This window comes from Dermacentor andersoni, chromosome 6 (genome assembly GCF_023375885.2).
Source record: "Dermacentor andersoni chromosome 6, qqDerAnde1_hic_scaffold, whole genome shotgun sequence".
Classification (NCBI taxonomy): domain Eukaryota; kingdom Metazoa; phylum Arthropoda; class Arachnida; order Ixodida; family Ixodidae; genus Dermacentor; species Dermacentor andersoni.
Window position 1 is genome coordinate 9,580,498 of NC_092819.1, and position 15,556 is coordinate 9,596,053.

The following is a 15,556-nucleotide window of genomic DNA, read 5'->3' on the forward strand; positions in this document are numbered from 1 at the left end:
TGCGCATGTTCCCCCTGAAGTATGGCACCTTATATTGGTGTAATGTGTATTCTGACTGTCCTGATCTTCTTCTAATTATACCACCACACCTGCACTCCACTGTTCTTTGTGAGCTTCATGACGCCCCAACCACCGGCCACCTTGGTGTTACTCACACACATGGCCGCATGCGCCGTCGCTTCTATTGGCCTGGCCCAACTCGCTCAGTGCAGCGTTATGTCAGTGCATGCGAGCTCTGTCAATGGCGAAAGAAACCATCTACACTTCCCGTTGTGTATCTTCAGCTCGTCAACGTCCCACCCAAGCCCTTCTTCCGTGTCAGTTTGGACCCTCCCAGACCCTTTCCTACATCATCTTCAGGAAACAAATTGGTTGCGGTCGCTACTGATTATGTGACGCGCTACGCAATGATACGAGTGCTCGCAACCAGCTGTGCTGCAGACGTGACGGACTTTCTCCTCCATGACATAATTTTAGTACATGGTGCCCCACATCCATTGCTGACTGACCAAGGCCATATCTTCCTGTTGAAAGTCATCAACGATATCCTGCGCTGCTGCTCCATGCAGAACAAGATCACGTCGTACCATCCACAGGCGAACGGTCTCACCGAGCGCTTGAATCGGACCTTAACAGGTATGCTTTTCATGTACGTGTTGGCTGACCACAATGATTGGTACCTTGCATTGCCATACTTGACGTTCGCATATAATTCCTCCCACCACGACATTGCTGGATACTCTCCCTTTTACCTTTTCTTCAGACATGAGCCAACTTTACCGGTGCACATTTCTCCCTTCCCCTGCAACTTCAACCAGTCAATATGCACGCAACGCCATTGCCCGAGTTGATTACGCATGGCAGATAGCGCATAGTAGACTTGCTGCTTCCCAAGGCAATCAGAAGCGCTTTTACGACAAGCAACATCGCGACAAACGTTTTCCTCCGGGTGCCCTCGTGCTACTTTGGACCCCCTCCTAACATGTGGGCTTTTCTGAAGAGCTCCTTCCTCACTACATAGGCCCATACTGCGTGGTATGTGCCCGTGTACTATCTTGGGCGTGCGCGTTTGTCATGCCTACCATGGTTGCCTATTCCGAAACCCCTGCAGCAGATGCAACCAAAGCAAGCTGACTAGAATGTGCTGCTTGTCTAGCATATGACTAGGGCCTACTTCCTTCATTTTTATGAGTAGGCTTCAAGATCGTCACGTGATGCTCCCTCCTGTTGTAGTCCTACTTCAACGTGGAGGAGCAATAGCATCGGCTCTATTCGTGGCTATCACTGCTCGGTTCATTTTGTTATGATGATGATAGTGCCTTTTAGGTTTCAGTTTCAACTTTACTAGTGAGATAGCTCTTATGCTTATTTGGTGCAAGCTTGGCGTAATTTTCCACTAAAATGCCATTTTGGAGCAGCATGACGAAAAGGACCGCTCTCGGTGCAAGTCAGTGCAGCAGTTATATACCGCTGCGTTTGGAACTTGAATCACTGAGCTAGAGTGTACTAGAACCTTTTTTTCAGAGGTGTGACCATGGCTCTCCACCTGACGCATTTTGTGTGCCCAGTCGTGGCAGCACTGTAGTCCGTCTCTACTGAAGGTGCATCGCAGTGAAGTGCATTGCACGTTGAAGCACGGCCAGTGTGAAACACGCATCTGGCATCTGACCGGACATGCGCTACAGACAGGCCACATGTAGAGCTACAGTTGCTAGATGCATTCAATAGTTAGCAACAACGCCGCCTGCTACGAGCAGCACTTTGTGCGACATGTGTGATAAGATGCAGAGTGCACTGCCCGTATGTTCTAGTTCAACTGTAGCCGAGCTGCACCAAAACCATAAATATGCCTTGAATTGTGCCCCATGTTCTCCAAAACACTGTGCGCGACTGCCAAGGGTTCATGTGCAGGCTAGTTTTAGAGAAAAGTGGAAGCTGGTTGAATAGCCTGGGTTTTGTTAACTTCATCCTCACCCTATCGGAATTGCCACATTATTCTGGTCTTGCCTCATTAGCCTGCGTTCTGGTAAATTCGTGTATGATAATGCACAATCATATTAATGCCTTTGCAAAACTATGCTTGCGTTTCGTTGAGGTTCGATGCATTGCATATATCTTCATGCTATATCCAGTGAGAGGCGAACGCCTGTAGTTTACTTCCATTAATTCGACCCTGACGGGTCCGATGAACTTCGTCGAATTATCTGACAGGTTGAATTAAACAAGGCGCAGAAAAAAACAAAACACACAACTGATTCATTTGACAGTATTCACCCCGTTTCTGATACGTCCACAATCGAAGACGCCTTGATTTTTTATGGTTTCAAAGTAGAAAACTAATGTAAAAATGACAATAGAGCCCCCAGCCAAAGTAGAAACTAAAGGGGCACTCGATCATTTGAGCAATAAAAACTTAGCATGCCTCTGGTTGTGGCAATGATAAAAAGGCAAAACCAGCTAACTTTACCTTCACAGAATGAAAATGTATTAACTTAACGTCCATTGTCATCGCTCTCAGACAGCACTTTACCGCTGTCTATGAAGAGCCACAACATTTTGTCCTCCGTACGATCCCATAGCACATTTGATATTTCACACTTATCAAAGCACTCTACAACAATCACAAATGGGATGGTGGCCATGACTAGACTAACCAATTCGCGAGTTTGTCCTGCGAAGCATGTATAGTTCTCTGGAACGCCAAGAACACTTAACATGTAAATTAACCTATCATTTGAATGTACTTTCGTAATCAGACAGAAAGCGGTGTGACGTCACGCTATACGAGAACTCGTTGTGTCATCATCCATGGCAGCCATCTTGCGATGGCAATGATGCTGGTTAGGCTGGCTATGAAGGCAGGCTGTTGCGAATGCCACGAATGCGATTTAGGTTTTGGTTTCATATCGGATTGCACCACGCAAGCAATTTCTTGATGAATTTTCTTGTACAAAAATGCACGTGTTATAATCGGGTAAATACAGTAATAAATTAAGTTGTGAGCTACCATTATTGCTTAAATCTTCCTAGGGCAGGCTGAAAGTAACCATTTTCGACAGGAGATGACGTGTGTTCATTGCATTCACTTTACCCTAAGCGCCACCAAGATGGACGCTACTACTATTGCAGTCACCACTGTGGTCACCATTAGCAGTTGGATGCATACATGATGAGAAGCCAAGTTCAAATTATCCGGCAAAGGTTAATTTCAGGATCGATGTAATGAAAGTTTGGTCATGTGGGCGGCTGAAAGTCATGTGGGCTGGGATCCCAAGACAAATCAAAGATGCCCGAAGTTTGCAAAATCAAATGCCAGGACAGCTGGCCGCGGGATGAATGTAAACATGATACCAGCACGGCAGCGCCCAGCGTAGTCGGCCCATTTATGCATTGCCAACTCGAAAATATATGGTTGCATTCAGGGATGCAATCACTTTCGCGAGGTTGTGCATGAATTGGCACAGGACGTGCATTGAGCCAGCCTAACTTCGCACAGCGTAACAGACGGCCTCTGATGCATCCTATGCCAAGATGCAAAATCACACGTAAGTGAATGTATCCCCGAAAGCGATCGCTCGAGGATGCCTGCTCGCAGCGATTGTGTCTCCTACCACGTGACATTGATGAGTTGGCACTGTGTCATCACTTGACAAGACATGAAAAAGCAGGATATCGGGTACGTCTTATACGCATAAAATTTCGTGCCGACCTGCTTGGGCTTTGATTTCAGAAAGTTTGTTTCAGCTGACTGTGCTTCTCTCCTGACCCTAAGGAGCCGGGGATGTGGATGGCGCATGAAAATGCACACCGCCTGTGACCAGCGAAAAGTTTCGCACCAAAAACAATATTGGTCGCGATCATGAAAGCAGCAATATGCTAATGTACGTGTGCCTATTACTCAACCAGTGCATTCTTAACATCAACAGCCTAGTAAACATTGGTTTCGAACTGCCAACCAAACATACGACGAAGAAAGGTAGCGAACACTGGCTAACTGCGACGCCTTCACTAACTGCAGAAAAAGGAGATATTACCGCATATATATATATATATATATATATATATATGCGAGATACCGTATGTGAAAAAGAACACCACCAGAGAAAGATGAACCGACAATGCACCGCAATGTGCGTGAATGAGCGTCTACAATTTGCATGGAACACAATGCAGATAACATGCACACATGAGAGAGCAGTGGGCCGTTCACGGCCGGGAAGAAGTCTTCACGGGACGCGCACACACACAAACACACATACACACAAAAGCTTCAAATAGTTCACCACCTCTCCTGGCATACTGCCTTGCAATGCAGAACAGTGCATTAGAACTTAAGATAACTCTAAAAGTAAGGAAATCTGAAAATGACTGTAGCCAGTTGGCTGAGCGAGGTAAAGTTCTCAAGCACCCGCATTGCAGTTTGTCAAGTCCCCACAAAGATGGCAGCGAGCGCTCAACGCCTCTTTCAGTCTGCTAACCAGAGAACTTCCAGAGAGCAGCCAGACCAAAATTGTCCTGACTGGTTCTGGCAGCCCGTGGGTAGCCAGAACCGTCCAGCCCGAATAAAACAAACGCCCAGCTATAGTGTGTGGTGCAGTGGGCAAAGCAACTCGAGAAAAACGAAGGTGCTCTGGCTGGCTCTGGCAGCCTGCAGGTAGCCGGAAGTGGAAAATTGAAGAGGTCCATTGACAACAAGATGTTGTGGACGACGAATGCTTAGTGGCCTGCAAAAGGCTTGTCATGAGCCAGAAATGCTGCCTCACCTTCCAGCCTCACCACCAGAGGCACACTGAGGTTGATTGAGCGGCATGCGCTCGTGATTCCGTTAGCAATGGTCGCACAGTTGACAATGCCTCCGAAGATGTTCACAAGGACAGCTTTGACCTGCAATGGAGCACACATACAGAACAAGATGGTAGTGCAACTGAAACAGTAATTTTAAAGTTTACAGACCGATGTCCTGTGCAGCAAAGACTTTCCTTTGGAACTTATCTGGATAACTGCACTACCACTAAACAACACTGCTGATTGGAGCACCAACAAACTTGCATAAACATTGTGGGGTTTCGGGCTCTCGCGGTGGTTGTGTGGAGCCGTTGCGTTGTGTTTCCGGGGGCTCCATGTCCCTTTGCTCCCTGCCTGGACAGTGTGGCAGCAAGTCATGAAACACTGTCACTCAGCTGTCATTCCGCCCACGGGAAGGTCAACGGACTTCCCCCAGTGGCCGACATCTTGGCGAGATTCGGGCCCTGCTTGCGTGCTTTCTGGGTACGCACGCGAGATGGGGCCAGGAGAGACCACATTGGGCAGCATCTTCCAATCATGCCCCCGTCTGTTCTTCTGTTTCTTTTTGTTTCCATTTCCAATGCTGTGGGGGTGCACGATGGCAGGCGCTGGCCAAAGGATGGTCAGCCTCTTTCTGCTGGGTTCTTTGTTGTCTCTGTCGCGGTGCGCTGTTAGCTGCCACCAGCGACCATTTGGCCATGTGTTGTCTCACAATCAGATTTAGATTCAGACATCTTGTTTAAACTCACATTTGTATCGAACACCAGCCTAATAAATGGGCCTCCCTTGCCTAGGGAGGCCCATTTGCCTAGGGTCTCCCTTGCTGCATGTGCGGTCTCGCCTTCCCCTAGCTGGGGCCGGCGGAGCACATGCACGCGCAGTGGCGCCCTGTGTGCATGGCGGCTCAGAGTGCTTGTACCCGCGGTGGTCGTCTGGCGTGCATGCCATGAGCGTAACGAGTAGACCACAATATGCAGCCTAATCTGGAGCAGAGATGCCAATGGCACATGCAAGAATCACATCGACTGTACCCATTGTGGCCATGCTGAAACTGTTAAATAAAGAAAACAAAGGTATTTGCAGAAATTCTAAAGCTTACAAAATGGAACCAAAGATTATGAGTTACCTCAAAGCATTACTATTGTACACATAAAACTAGGGGTGTGCAAATACCGAATAGTAGAGTTCAAATAGAATATTGAATTGAGCCAAGAAAGAAAAGCCACATATCAAATTGAATTTCGAATGTTAGAAAAGTTTTTACAAAATTTGATGCTTACAAATTTTGGGCAATGAAACACGGTGCTGCTCATGCTCACGAGCCTTCTGGCATTGCAGAACAAGAATGTAGCAACCTATCAGTAATGTACGTACATATAAATGAAGTACAGTTTACTCTTACTAAAGGGAACACTAAATTAACTGCCTGCGTAAATGCATGCAACCACGTTGTGACACTTTCGCGCACACAGTGCATAGTCTTGTGAAGAGTTGCTTGAAGCTATAACAAGACACCGATATATACATCTAAAAACAGCATTGGGGACAAGAGGTAGTCGTATGGTGTGTCGTAAAGGTGGCAGCCATGAACAACTTCCGTACACTGCCATTGCATACATTCGCTTTGGTTTACGAGGCGGTTTGTCGGCTTTCCGAGTGTCACACGGCTACTGCAAATACCATATTTACTCGCATAATGATCACACTTCTTTGTAAAAAAAAAAAAAATTGATGCAAATTCAGGGGTGCGATCATTGCGCGGGTTAAATTTCCCACAAAACGAAAACATTTTTTTAATGATGCGTTTGCTGTGGGATGAGAACAGGTCAACAAATAGGTGGCTGCTGTCGTAACAGTGCAGGACACCAAAACAAAAATGGCGGCCAGCGGAGCAAGCCGAAAGCGGCAAACACGATTTTTCTTCTCGCGAGTACACTATGTGCATTGAAATAGTTTCTTCCGTATGAGTAATGAATAATAGTGTTACTATCGGCAAGTTTGCAGCAATAACGTAGCCATGACAAAAACAGGACAGAAACAGAGATGGGCACACTTAGCTGCCAGTGACATAGAAACCCAAGGCGGGCACGCTGCGAAAACTGCGGCATTTGTGTTCACTACTATCCCAATACGGCATGCTTCCACTATGGGTAGGCGAATATCTTAGCTGTGTTACAAGCGTCAGCATATGAATAGGGTACACTGCTAACGTATCAGTGTAAACGTGGCTACTATCGTAGCCGCTCGTGATTTGTTGCCTGCCCACGAGTGCAGACGACAAGATTCAAAAAGCGCCTTTTTTGTTGTTGTTGATCACAACCATTATAAAGCCTACAAATAATAAAGCCAAGGCAAGTTTGCTTGTAGCTTTTTTTTTTTTTTTTTTCGTGGAAGTGCGGAAAGTGATGAAAGGAATAAAATGGGGCACCTGCTTAAGAATGTTTGGTGCGTGCAGACCGCTTGGTGTGTCTTGAAGAGTCGTTCGTGTAGCATTCGACAGCATTCGACAGATGGTAAGCGCAATCATCATTAGCTAGACTTGGCAAACAACACATTGCTGCGGCAAGTTCGGGGTGCGATCATTACACGAGAAAGAAAAAAAATCGAATTTTGACGACAAAATTCAGGAGTGTGATCACTATGCAAGTGCAATCATTATGCAAGTAAATAGGGAGATCTGTATCGATTCGGCCTAATACCGTAGGCAGTGTGGCTGTGACAAAAATTCGCCGCTGGCCTATGTGGTAACTGGCCACAAGCCGTCGCTGAACGCTTGCTGCTAATATATTCATATGGGTGGCTCATCAGTGATCGGTCCTGAGATCACACATGCTGGTTAGAGTGAAGGCTGTAGAAGCGGCTTGAAGTTAGCCGCAGCATATTCAACACGATCCGTGTGCCTATCGGCAGCTAATTGGCCCAATCTTCGCACAAGTTTTTGCACTTTACAAAATACGTGCTGCTCTCGTTGCCGTTCCCTGTGTCTTCATTGCATTATCATTTCAATCAGTCCTTCAACCCGGACAAACCTTGTACCGACAGAGGTGGCCCCAGTCAGTGCAGCACCATTGTGCAAATTGCGATGTTCGGCCGCTGTGTCGTGATCCTGCATTGGGCTGACATCAGAGAGTGCTTGCAGCGACAAAGTCCGCTGCTGCGACAGCCATGGCGGCCTGTCTGCAGTACGCTCAGCACTCCCTTTGCACCAAAAGCGAAGTTCGCTTGGGCAGCATTAAGCATGAGGGGCTCCCAGCACACGTGACAAATGGCACTGCACAAGTCTCCACATTGAATACAGTTGAACTTTGCAATTATGAAATCGGTGTGGAACGCAAAAAAATTTGCTTTTGTGAGAACTTCATTGTTGCGAAATGAGACAGCACAGTTAGGTAATGCATCGCAGGACAAAACTTTACTGTCAAAATTCCATTAGCCTACTTTGGCAAGCTTTGCTCGAGGATACAGAACCACACTGCCGACAAATGCTCTGCATGCGTCGATCAGCAGTGGCAGCACTGCTGTGGAACAGTGTTCTCCATCAATTGCTTTTGAAGATACGATCACTTTTGAGAGATTTTGCATAACTCGGCACCAGACCCAGAGCAACAGCGCTCCACGCAAGCAGCAATGTTTCTCCAGTGCATGCTGTCGCCCCTAGACGCTGACGTGTCCGGTGTCAAGCATGGCCACAAGTGATCGTATCTCGTATACCCGAAGGTAATCAGTCGAGATTTGAGCCCCTTCGCGCAAATCTACATCTGGTGCTGACTCCGCATGCGATGCTTGTTGGGTGGCACCGAAACTAGCATTCTTGAAGCAAGGAATGCGTATTCCCGGACAATTGCTTAATCACTGCCCAATGTGTGACAATCCATGCTGCAACCGCCATCTCAAGCGCCATAAACAATTCCACATCGGTGGGACGTGGATTTCCCTTGTTTTTGCTACATTGTGCTCACCGAGGCTTTTTTTAGGCTTGTAGCGCAGCTCAGAAAGAGCAAAAGAGGAAGGAGGTAGGGAACGAAAAACAGAGTGAGCGCTGACTTCCAACTGATGGTTTATTTCGTGACATAGAAGGCTACTTATACACTCGGCAAACCATGTGACATCAAAGATTACAAAAACCAAGCAACAAAACTGATAGTAACCATGTGACAACATAATCAGACAGCCTGTGGCTGCAGTCGGAGATACGCCAATTCATTGCTTGATAATGATAATAAAGGTGAGCTTACACATGCATGGCCCAGACGAATGATAGCCTTTGCTTCGATGATTTCTCTTGTGAGCTGATTACGACTACGACCAAGAATGACGCATTCCTCTAAGACAGGTTCACAACCACACGTTTTGAAGTGCTGCGCAAGAAACCCCCCAGCTGTAATACAATTCTTAGCATTGTAACCATGTTCGCACAGCCTGTCATTCAGACATCGGCCAGTTTGACCAACATAACGTTTTTCACACTTGAGTGAAAAACAATAAACAACACAATATGTGCAATTAACGAACTTATTTTTGTGATTCTTATCACAGCTAGGAGGAGCCTCCTTATTCGAATTAGTGAGCTTGCAAATCTTCATAAGCTTGTTGGGGGCAGAAAACACTCAGGGTGTCTACCAAGTTGACGTTTCCAAATTCCCAGAGTTTTCCAGGTTTTCCCTGATTGGTTTTGCTAAATTCCCTGAGTGACACTGAACTTTGTTTTATGTCGAGACGGGCTGACACCACGTCGCCCGATGCAGTCACTCTCTAATCAGCACGTTAAAAAAAAGTTGCAGCTTCACCCGAAAGGCGAAGCATCGATCGCAATAGCAAACTAGTATACAGCTATACGAAGTAAGGCTAGTAGTTTTATTGGCCATATAAGTTTGTAACATTTACTTACTAACTAAATTAACAAGCATGGTGTCACGCATGCAGAAGCAACTGTGAACACATCTCACTTGATGACCACGGAAAATCGCTGTCACAACGGTGGAGTGAGGAAGCGCGGCAGCAGCAATGAGCGAATTGACTTTCGTGCTGCCTCTCGCTTCAACGCGAACTAAGCGTGGTAAACAGCGCACGGCGGACCCTGTCCCCGTCGCAGATGGCTTTCAAGATACAGCGGCCCGGTCATGCGCGCGCGGCCGCCCGAAGTAGAACGCCCCCTTCCCCTCACCGCCACCACCGTTACCCACGAGACTGAGGGATCGCCATCCGTTCGTGCGCAGGCGCGAGTAACAGCGGGCGTGAGAGAGACAATCTGGGGGTTTTTGCTCCTTGAAAATACGACTCTGCCTAGGCACTACGGATGAGGTTTCTTAGCGCGTGTTGTATTCGTTTGTCCCTAGACATGCCGGCTTTGCGGAGTGCGGAGTCCGCGGGCTGCCTGCGCGGTGAAGCATTGGGCACGGACGCCCCATATGGTGATCGCTGTTTCTGAAGGGGCAAAGTTGTATAAGTCGCGGGTCGCTTTTTTCGTCGCGACGATAGATGCGATTTTTTTACAAGCACTGCTCCAGGAGCGCACATGTAACCGGCAAACGGAGGACTCAGGAGAGCTCCTTAGGTGATAATAAAGCAGACAGCGCAGGATATCCAGGGCACCCAACGGGTAGCTGGGGGATCCAAGCTGGAAGCAAGGCGCCCCGTGGGTTGGTGCCGCGGAGGCCGAAGCGTACCAAGGGGTGTTCGCATAAAAAAGTGGCTGTCCGCGATAGCGGACATCCCATGTTATACACCCCAGGTACGCGCAGGCCTCGGCGAGCCCCAACCCACGGACCAGTCCGGGTTCTAGCTTTGGTGTCCTGGAATGGCCGCCAATAATGCGAAATAATGACACGCTGTTACAATTAGTAAAGCAGACGATTGAATAAACATAATTACGTCCAGCCGTCAACTTGTGACGCTAAGCCCGAGCACTCCCGCGCCCCACGATTTTTGCAACACCAGTCAGAACTTTGCCTCTGAAGGTACATCGGACAGACATTCTCGCGCCTGCGGCGCTGGTGCTGAGTCAATCATCGTCACCGGCGGCCTTTCAGCCACTTGTGCTCAACTGACTGAGCACGAGCGCCGCAGCCGCGAGACAGCATGTCCGAGACAGCGGTCGCCACATCGGGCGTCAGTGCCCGCTGCTACACCTATTTTACCGCGCCGGCAGCCAGCGTCCGTGCGTAAACAAACTCGACTCCATTCCGCAATGCCGGCACGCCTAGGGACAAACGCCTACACATATGAGCTAAAAAACCTCCTCCGTAGTGCCTAGGCAGAGTCATATATTCAAGGAGCAGAAGCACCCAGACCTTCTCTCTCGCGCCCGCTCTTACTGGCGCCTGAACACAAACGGATGTCGATCCCTCAAATGAGCGTCTCGTCCGTTCCCCTGGTGCCTTGCCCGCGACAGTGCACTTCCTCGCCGCTTTCCTCCGTCGAGTGCGCGAGATTGAGCCGCTGTCGACGGCTCACCCGCGTAGGCTTTCACCCGCACATACAGCATGCGGGGCACGCCGACGATTTTATCGCCCTTGGACTTTATACGTAGACTCACGGCGATGGCGACGGTAAAAACGCACCTGGAGAGTCCATATAATTGCTACTGCAATTATAAAAACACTTAATCTAGTTTGAATAGTAAGGTGTAATGTTTACTTCATTCAAAAAGAAAACAGAAGGGTTAGTAAAATGCACAGCAAGTAAAATATTCTCGATAAAAAATGGTAAAGCCGTTTGCAAATTGAGTCGAATATTGTCAAATACGAATAAAAAGGATGCGCACACAGAAGCAAATATTTTTCAAAGTGAGCTATTTTTATTAAGTGATAGCAACCATCTTGGTTGGAGGCCCGAACTTTCTCACAAGTGATTCTCTCTCACCAGCTACAAAGACAACGTCAACCTTCCTGATATACGCTCAGCTCGCGCACAACGCCCCAGTGTTGCGTTTCACTGTTTTAGAGAGTTTATTTCAGTTTGAATGAGGGACACCTGCATCTCGGCGTCAGCCAACACTTTGTTTTTTTAGCTCGAGCTGCTTCAAAGATGCGGCGACACGCTTCCTTTCTCGTTCGTTCTTGAGTGCGTCGGCCCTTTCTGTTTTCGTCCTTTCTAGCTCCTCCTTCCACCGTGCGTTCGCCCCACGAACCATTTGACGCATTCTCTTGGTCACTTCTACGCTGGCAACTCCTCCAGCCGATGACATGGCGTCAAAGACGATTCGTTGGGCGACCAGAGATTGTTCCTTCTGATTTTCGACAAGACAGCCCTTGTTAACAGAAAATACCCGCTCCACAGACGCATTTCCGTGCGAAAGAGATAGAATCATCTTGGCAAAAGTGAGTAGTTCCTTGTGTGAACCACAGATGCCTGCCCAAAGGGTATCCAGCCGATCCGTGCTCCTGTTAAAATTTTTCAACGCTGCTTGCGCCGAGGCTAAGGAGCACACATGCTTGTAGGACCGCATTGCCCGATCAGCTTCTGCTCCGGTCATCCATTGGTGTTCCATCACAACTTCGAGTGCATCAGTGAAACGCCTTTCCCCAAGCTCCGGAATCAGGGCGCACGCGGGATTCAGAGAGGACGATCCCCTCGTCAGCTTAAATTTCAACGGCGACCTTTCCGCGATTTTGTTGGCGCAGTTCTTTATGAAAGCGGTGTAGTCCCTTCTGAACTCAAAAATAGTACCATCTGAAAGTTTTGGGGCCTTTCGGAGCGCATTCTTCGTAGCAAAGCCAAGGTCGATCTTGGGCGTCGCAAGAACGTTTGCATGCTGGTCCATGTCAACCTTTATCAACTTCAACGGACTGTCCGCTGCCATCATCACTTCTTTCTTCACTATTCTACTCATTAGTGATCGCAGAAGATTTTCCAATGCTGTACCAAGAAATGGAAGCACAGGCGAATCCGTCTGGAACTGAGCCAGGAACGGCTGCAATTCTTCCGCGATACAAAGCATAAAAGTTAGCTTTGCAGACAACAGAGGATCGTGGATGGATGTTTCGACGACGCCGTAACTGGCGCTGGTCGGTCGCTTGTTCTCGTTTCGACACGACTCAACGTACACCTTTAGGTAAGGCAGGACTTCAAGAGCCCTCGAAATTATTCGAACATTTTCAAGCCATCGCACAGAGCAAAACTTCAAAGGGTAAATGTTGCTCCCGGTAATGCGTGTGTATTCATCACGTCGGGCAGGTACGCATTTAAATAAATTGTACATAGCCCAGAGAAATTCCACAAGTTGCCATCCTGTTGCAGCGTGTCCGGTTTTGAACGCGCCGTTCACCACATGAAGGCCACAGCTTCCAACGTCGAGAATTTGGCGGCCGTCATTGGATTCACACAGTTCTTGCTTGATCTCACGGAGAAACTTCATGTTGACGTTTGGCCCGTCCATTGATATCTGAAGAATTTTCGAACGTGAGAGTCCATCAGTGGCACTTTTAAATGCGGACACCAATTCTTCAGCTCGCGTGCGCCCAAGAAAGCATGACGTCAGCTAGCGTGTTTTCACGCTTCCCTCTGCATCCGACCAAAAGCGAACCAACACGTCCATTTGCTCCTTTTGTGCAACTTTGTTTAACGATTCGTCAAACGCTAAGACGAGGTAGGAGGCTTGGTTCAATTCCGACACGAGGCTCTCTCTAAAGAAAGGTGCGAGGCCATAGACAATAGTATATCCCACCTTATCTTTGCCAAGCTGCACTTTCTTGGCAGTAGCTGATGATGGGAACATCAACGGGAACAGAGAAGCCGATGCCGCGGCAGCACGGAATGATGTGTGCGTCATGACAGCATTGAGACACCACATCACCTCTGCATTTATCACTTCTGTGTCACGTTGAAAAATATCCTTTGCCGCACGCTCGGGTTGGATGTCCGTAGCTGTGGTTGAAGAAGATGAAGGCGGCGCAGAACCTGACGCCACTGGCCCAGCTTTGGTCACAACAGCGCCCGACGGTTCACTTGCTGGCGGCGTAAGAAACGAAGCTACAGAAGGTGTCCTGGCTCCGTTTGCAGCAAGTCGGTGCTTCTTACTTACAGCGTGACTTGTCAGCGCTCTTCTTCCCATGTTGCTCAGCGAAAGCTGCTTTCTTCATAGCGTACAGTACGCCGTGTTCACGTTATTTTCAACGGGCCTAACCCAGGTGGCAAACTCACAATGTTTCGGATTCTTCCAGTCCTGGACGAAAGTACACTTGGACGCGCTCATACTTGACACCAAACAAAGCTTGCCTGCTGCACCACTGCTGTAACTAAACCAAGTCGGGTCAGAACGGGGTCACTAAAACTTAGAAAATGCGACACAATTCCATACTTTGTATCTCTGCCAGCGTCGGCAGCTCGCGGCAGCGTTATGGCAGGGCGCGAAGCTATAGTCGCCCTCTGCTTTGCCGCCTGCGTTCCGCGCGTGCCACCCCTCGAGGTAGAAATGGACGCTTCCGTCGAAGCATTGCGCAGGAAAAGTTCGTTTAAGACTCGTACTGGAAAGCGGAAGCGTAGCGACAACTTTCTGTGGCTCTGCAGGGAAAGCTACGGAGGCAAAGCGCGCGCAAGTGAGCGCTTCTGAAGAGTCCCGCGTTTTCATCCACGTTAGCTTAAGCTGGGGAAGAGAAAACACAAATCTTATTAGAAACAGGTAAATAAAACAAAACACACCACTGAACGTAAAAGGTTACTTATGTTGCGGCTTTTCCCTTCCCCGTCTGGACAAAAGGGGACCGCCGCTCGTGGAAGCAGCGTCGATTCAGCGTCTTCTCCGAGCAACCGAAAGCACTGTCAAGCGCTGACGGACTAGTCGGCGCGGTAACACATGGGCAGAAGCTCCGCCCCCGTAGCTTTCCCTTCATAGCCACAGAAAGTTGTCCGCGAGTTTATAGTCTCGCTCGCAACGCTTTCTGCCGCCTCGCTGGAGCTTTCTCAGCTGGGAAACAACAAGTGGGGGGGGGACGCCGGCGACCGTCGAAAAACTTGATTGCGAGCCTTACGAAGCCCGTTCTCTGCAGTACGTGGCGCCGGGAAGTGTCCGCATAATTTCGACTCGCTTAGAAATTCGAAGCGCTGCGCTTTTTGCCGCTTTCCTGGCACGTTCTCTAGAAAGTACAGTGCGGGAGCCCGGCGATGGCTGTGGAGAAAACGCGCTTCGTACGAATCGTATAAAGTGCGTCCTGTCCGTTACTCGAACCAGCATTACTGCGACTTTTCCCTGAGAAAGGCACAAATTCCCTGAGTTTTCCCTGAGTTTTTCCAGACTATACAAATTCCCTGAGAATTCCCGGTTTTCCCGGTTGGTAGACACCCTGACACTACACGAACATTCGCTCGCTTGCAGCCCTAGTGCATCAACCTGTTTGGCTTAGCAAACCTTCTCACACATAGTATATAAACCTCAATGAATGTTTCAGATGGCGTCAGTCAGCATTTATTTTCCACGCAAGTACCTGCGGCATCTATCGTTTCTGAACTTGGGGTAAGTATTACTTAGTTTCTGCAGTGCAGAAAGCTCAACGCCCAATCCATACTTCTTTCTCACACTTCCTTAACAATGCAATATGCCACAAATTTAAAGTTCTATCCAGTCCTTCTTTATGGACTTCCTTGTTCCTACCCACAGTTAACCTGAATGGCTACATTGGCAACATAACAAATTTCGTGAAGCAACATGAAAAATTCATTCGGACAGTCGTGCAAGGCGTAAGCTTATTTTGCTTACAGCAAGGCACCAGCTTTATTTTCTAGCCCATATTTATGAAGCAAGCAGACAATCTCTCTGCTAGAGCCGTGCATAGTT

The 15,556-nt window shown here is 48.3% G+C and overlaps 1 protein-coding gene and 1 pseudogene across 4 annotated transcripts in view; both read right to left on the reverse strand.

Annotated features, from left to right (window-relative positions):
* ScsbetaG (Succinyl-coenzyme A synthetase beta subunit, GDP-forming) overlaps positions 1–15,556 on the reverse strand; it is a 54,897-nt gene that overhangs the window by 14,382 nt on the left and 24,959 nt on the right. For 3 of the 4 annotated variants that reach the window (XR_008610318.2, XR_008610317.2, XM_050170395.3), the window contains exon 10: positions 4,764–4,884. The exons of the other annotated variant lie outside the window; for it this stretch is intronic. Coding sequence is in view for 1 of the 3 variants with exons in the window: in XM_050170395.3 (XP_050026352.1) it covers positions 4,764–4,884 (121 nt within the window). In the remaining 2 variants the exon portion in view is untranslated. The remainder of the gene's footprint in view (positions 1–4,763; positions 4,885–15,556) is intronic. 4 annotated transcript variants of the gene reach the window in all.
* Positions 10,171–15,551, reverse strand: LOC129382223 (uncharacterized; annotated as a pseudogene).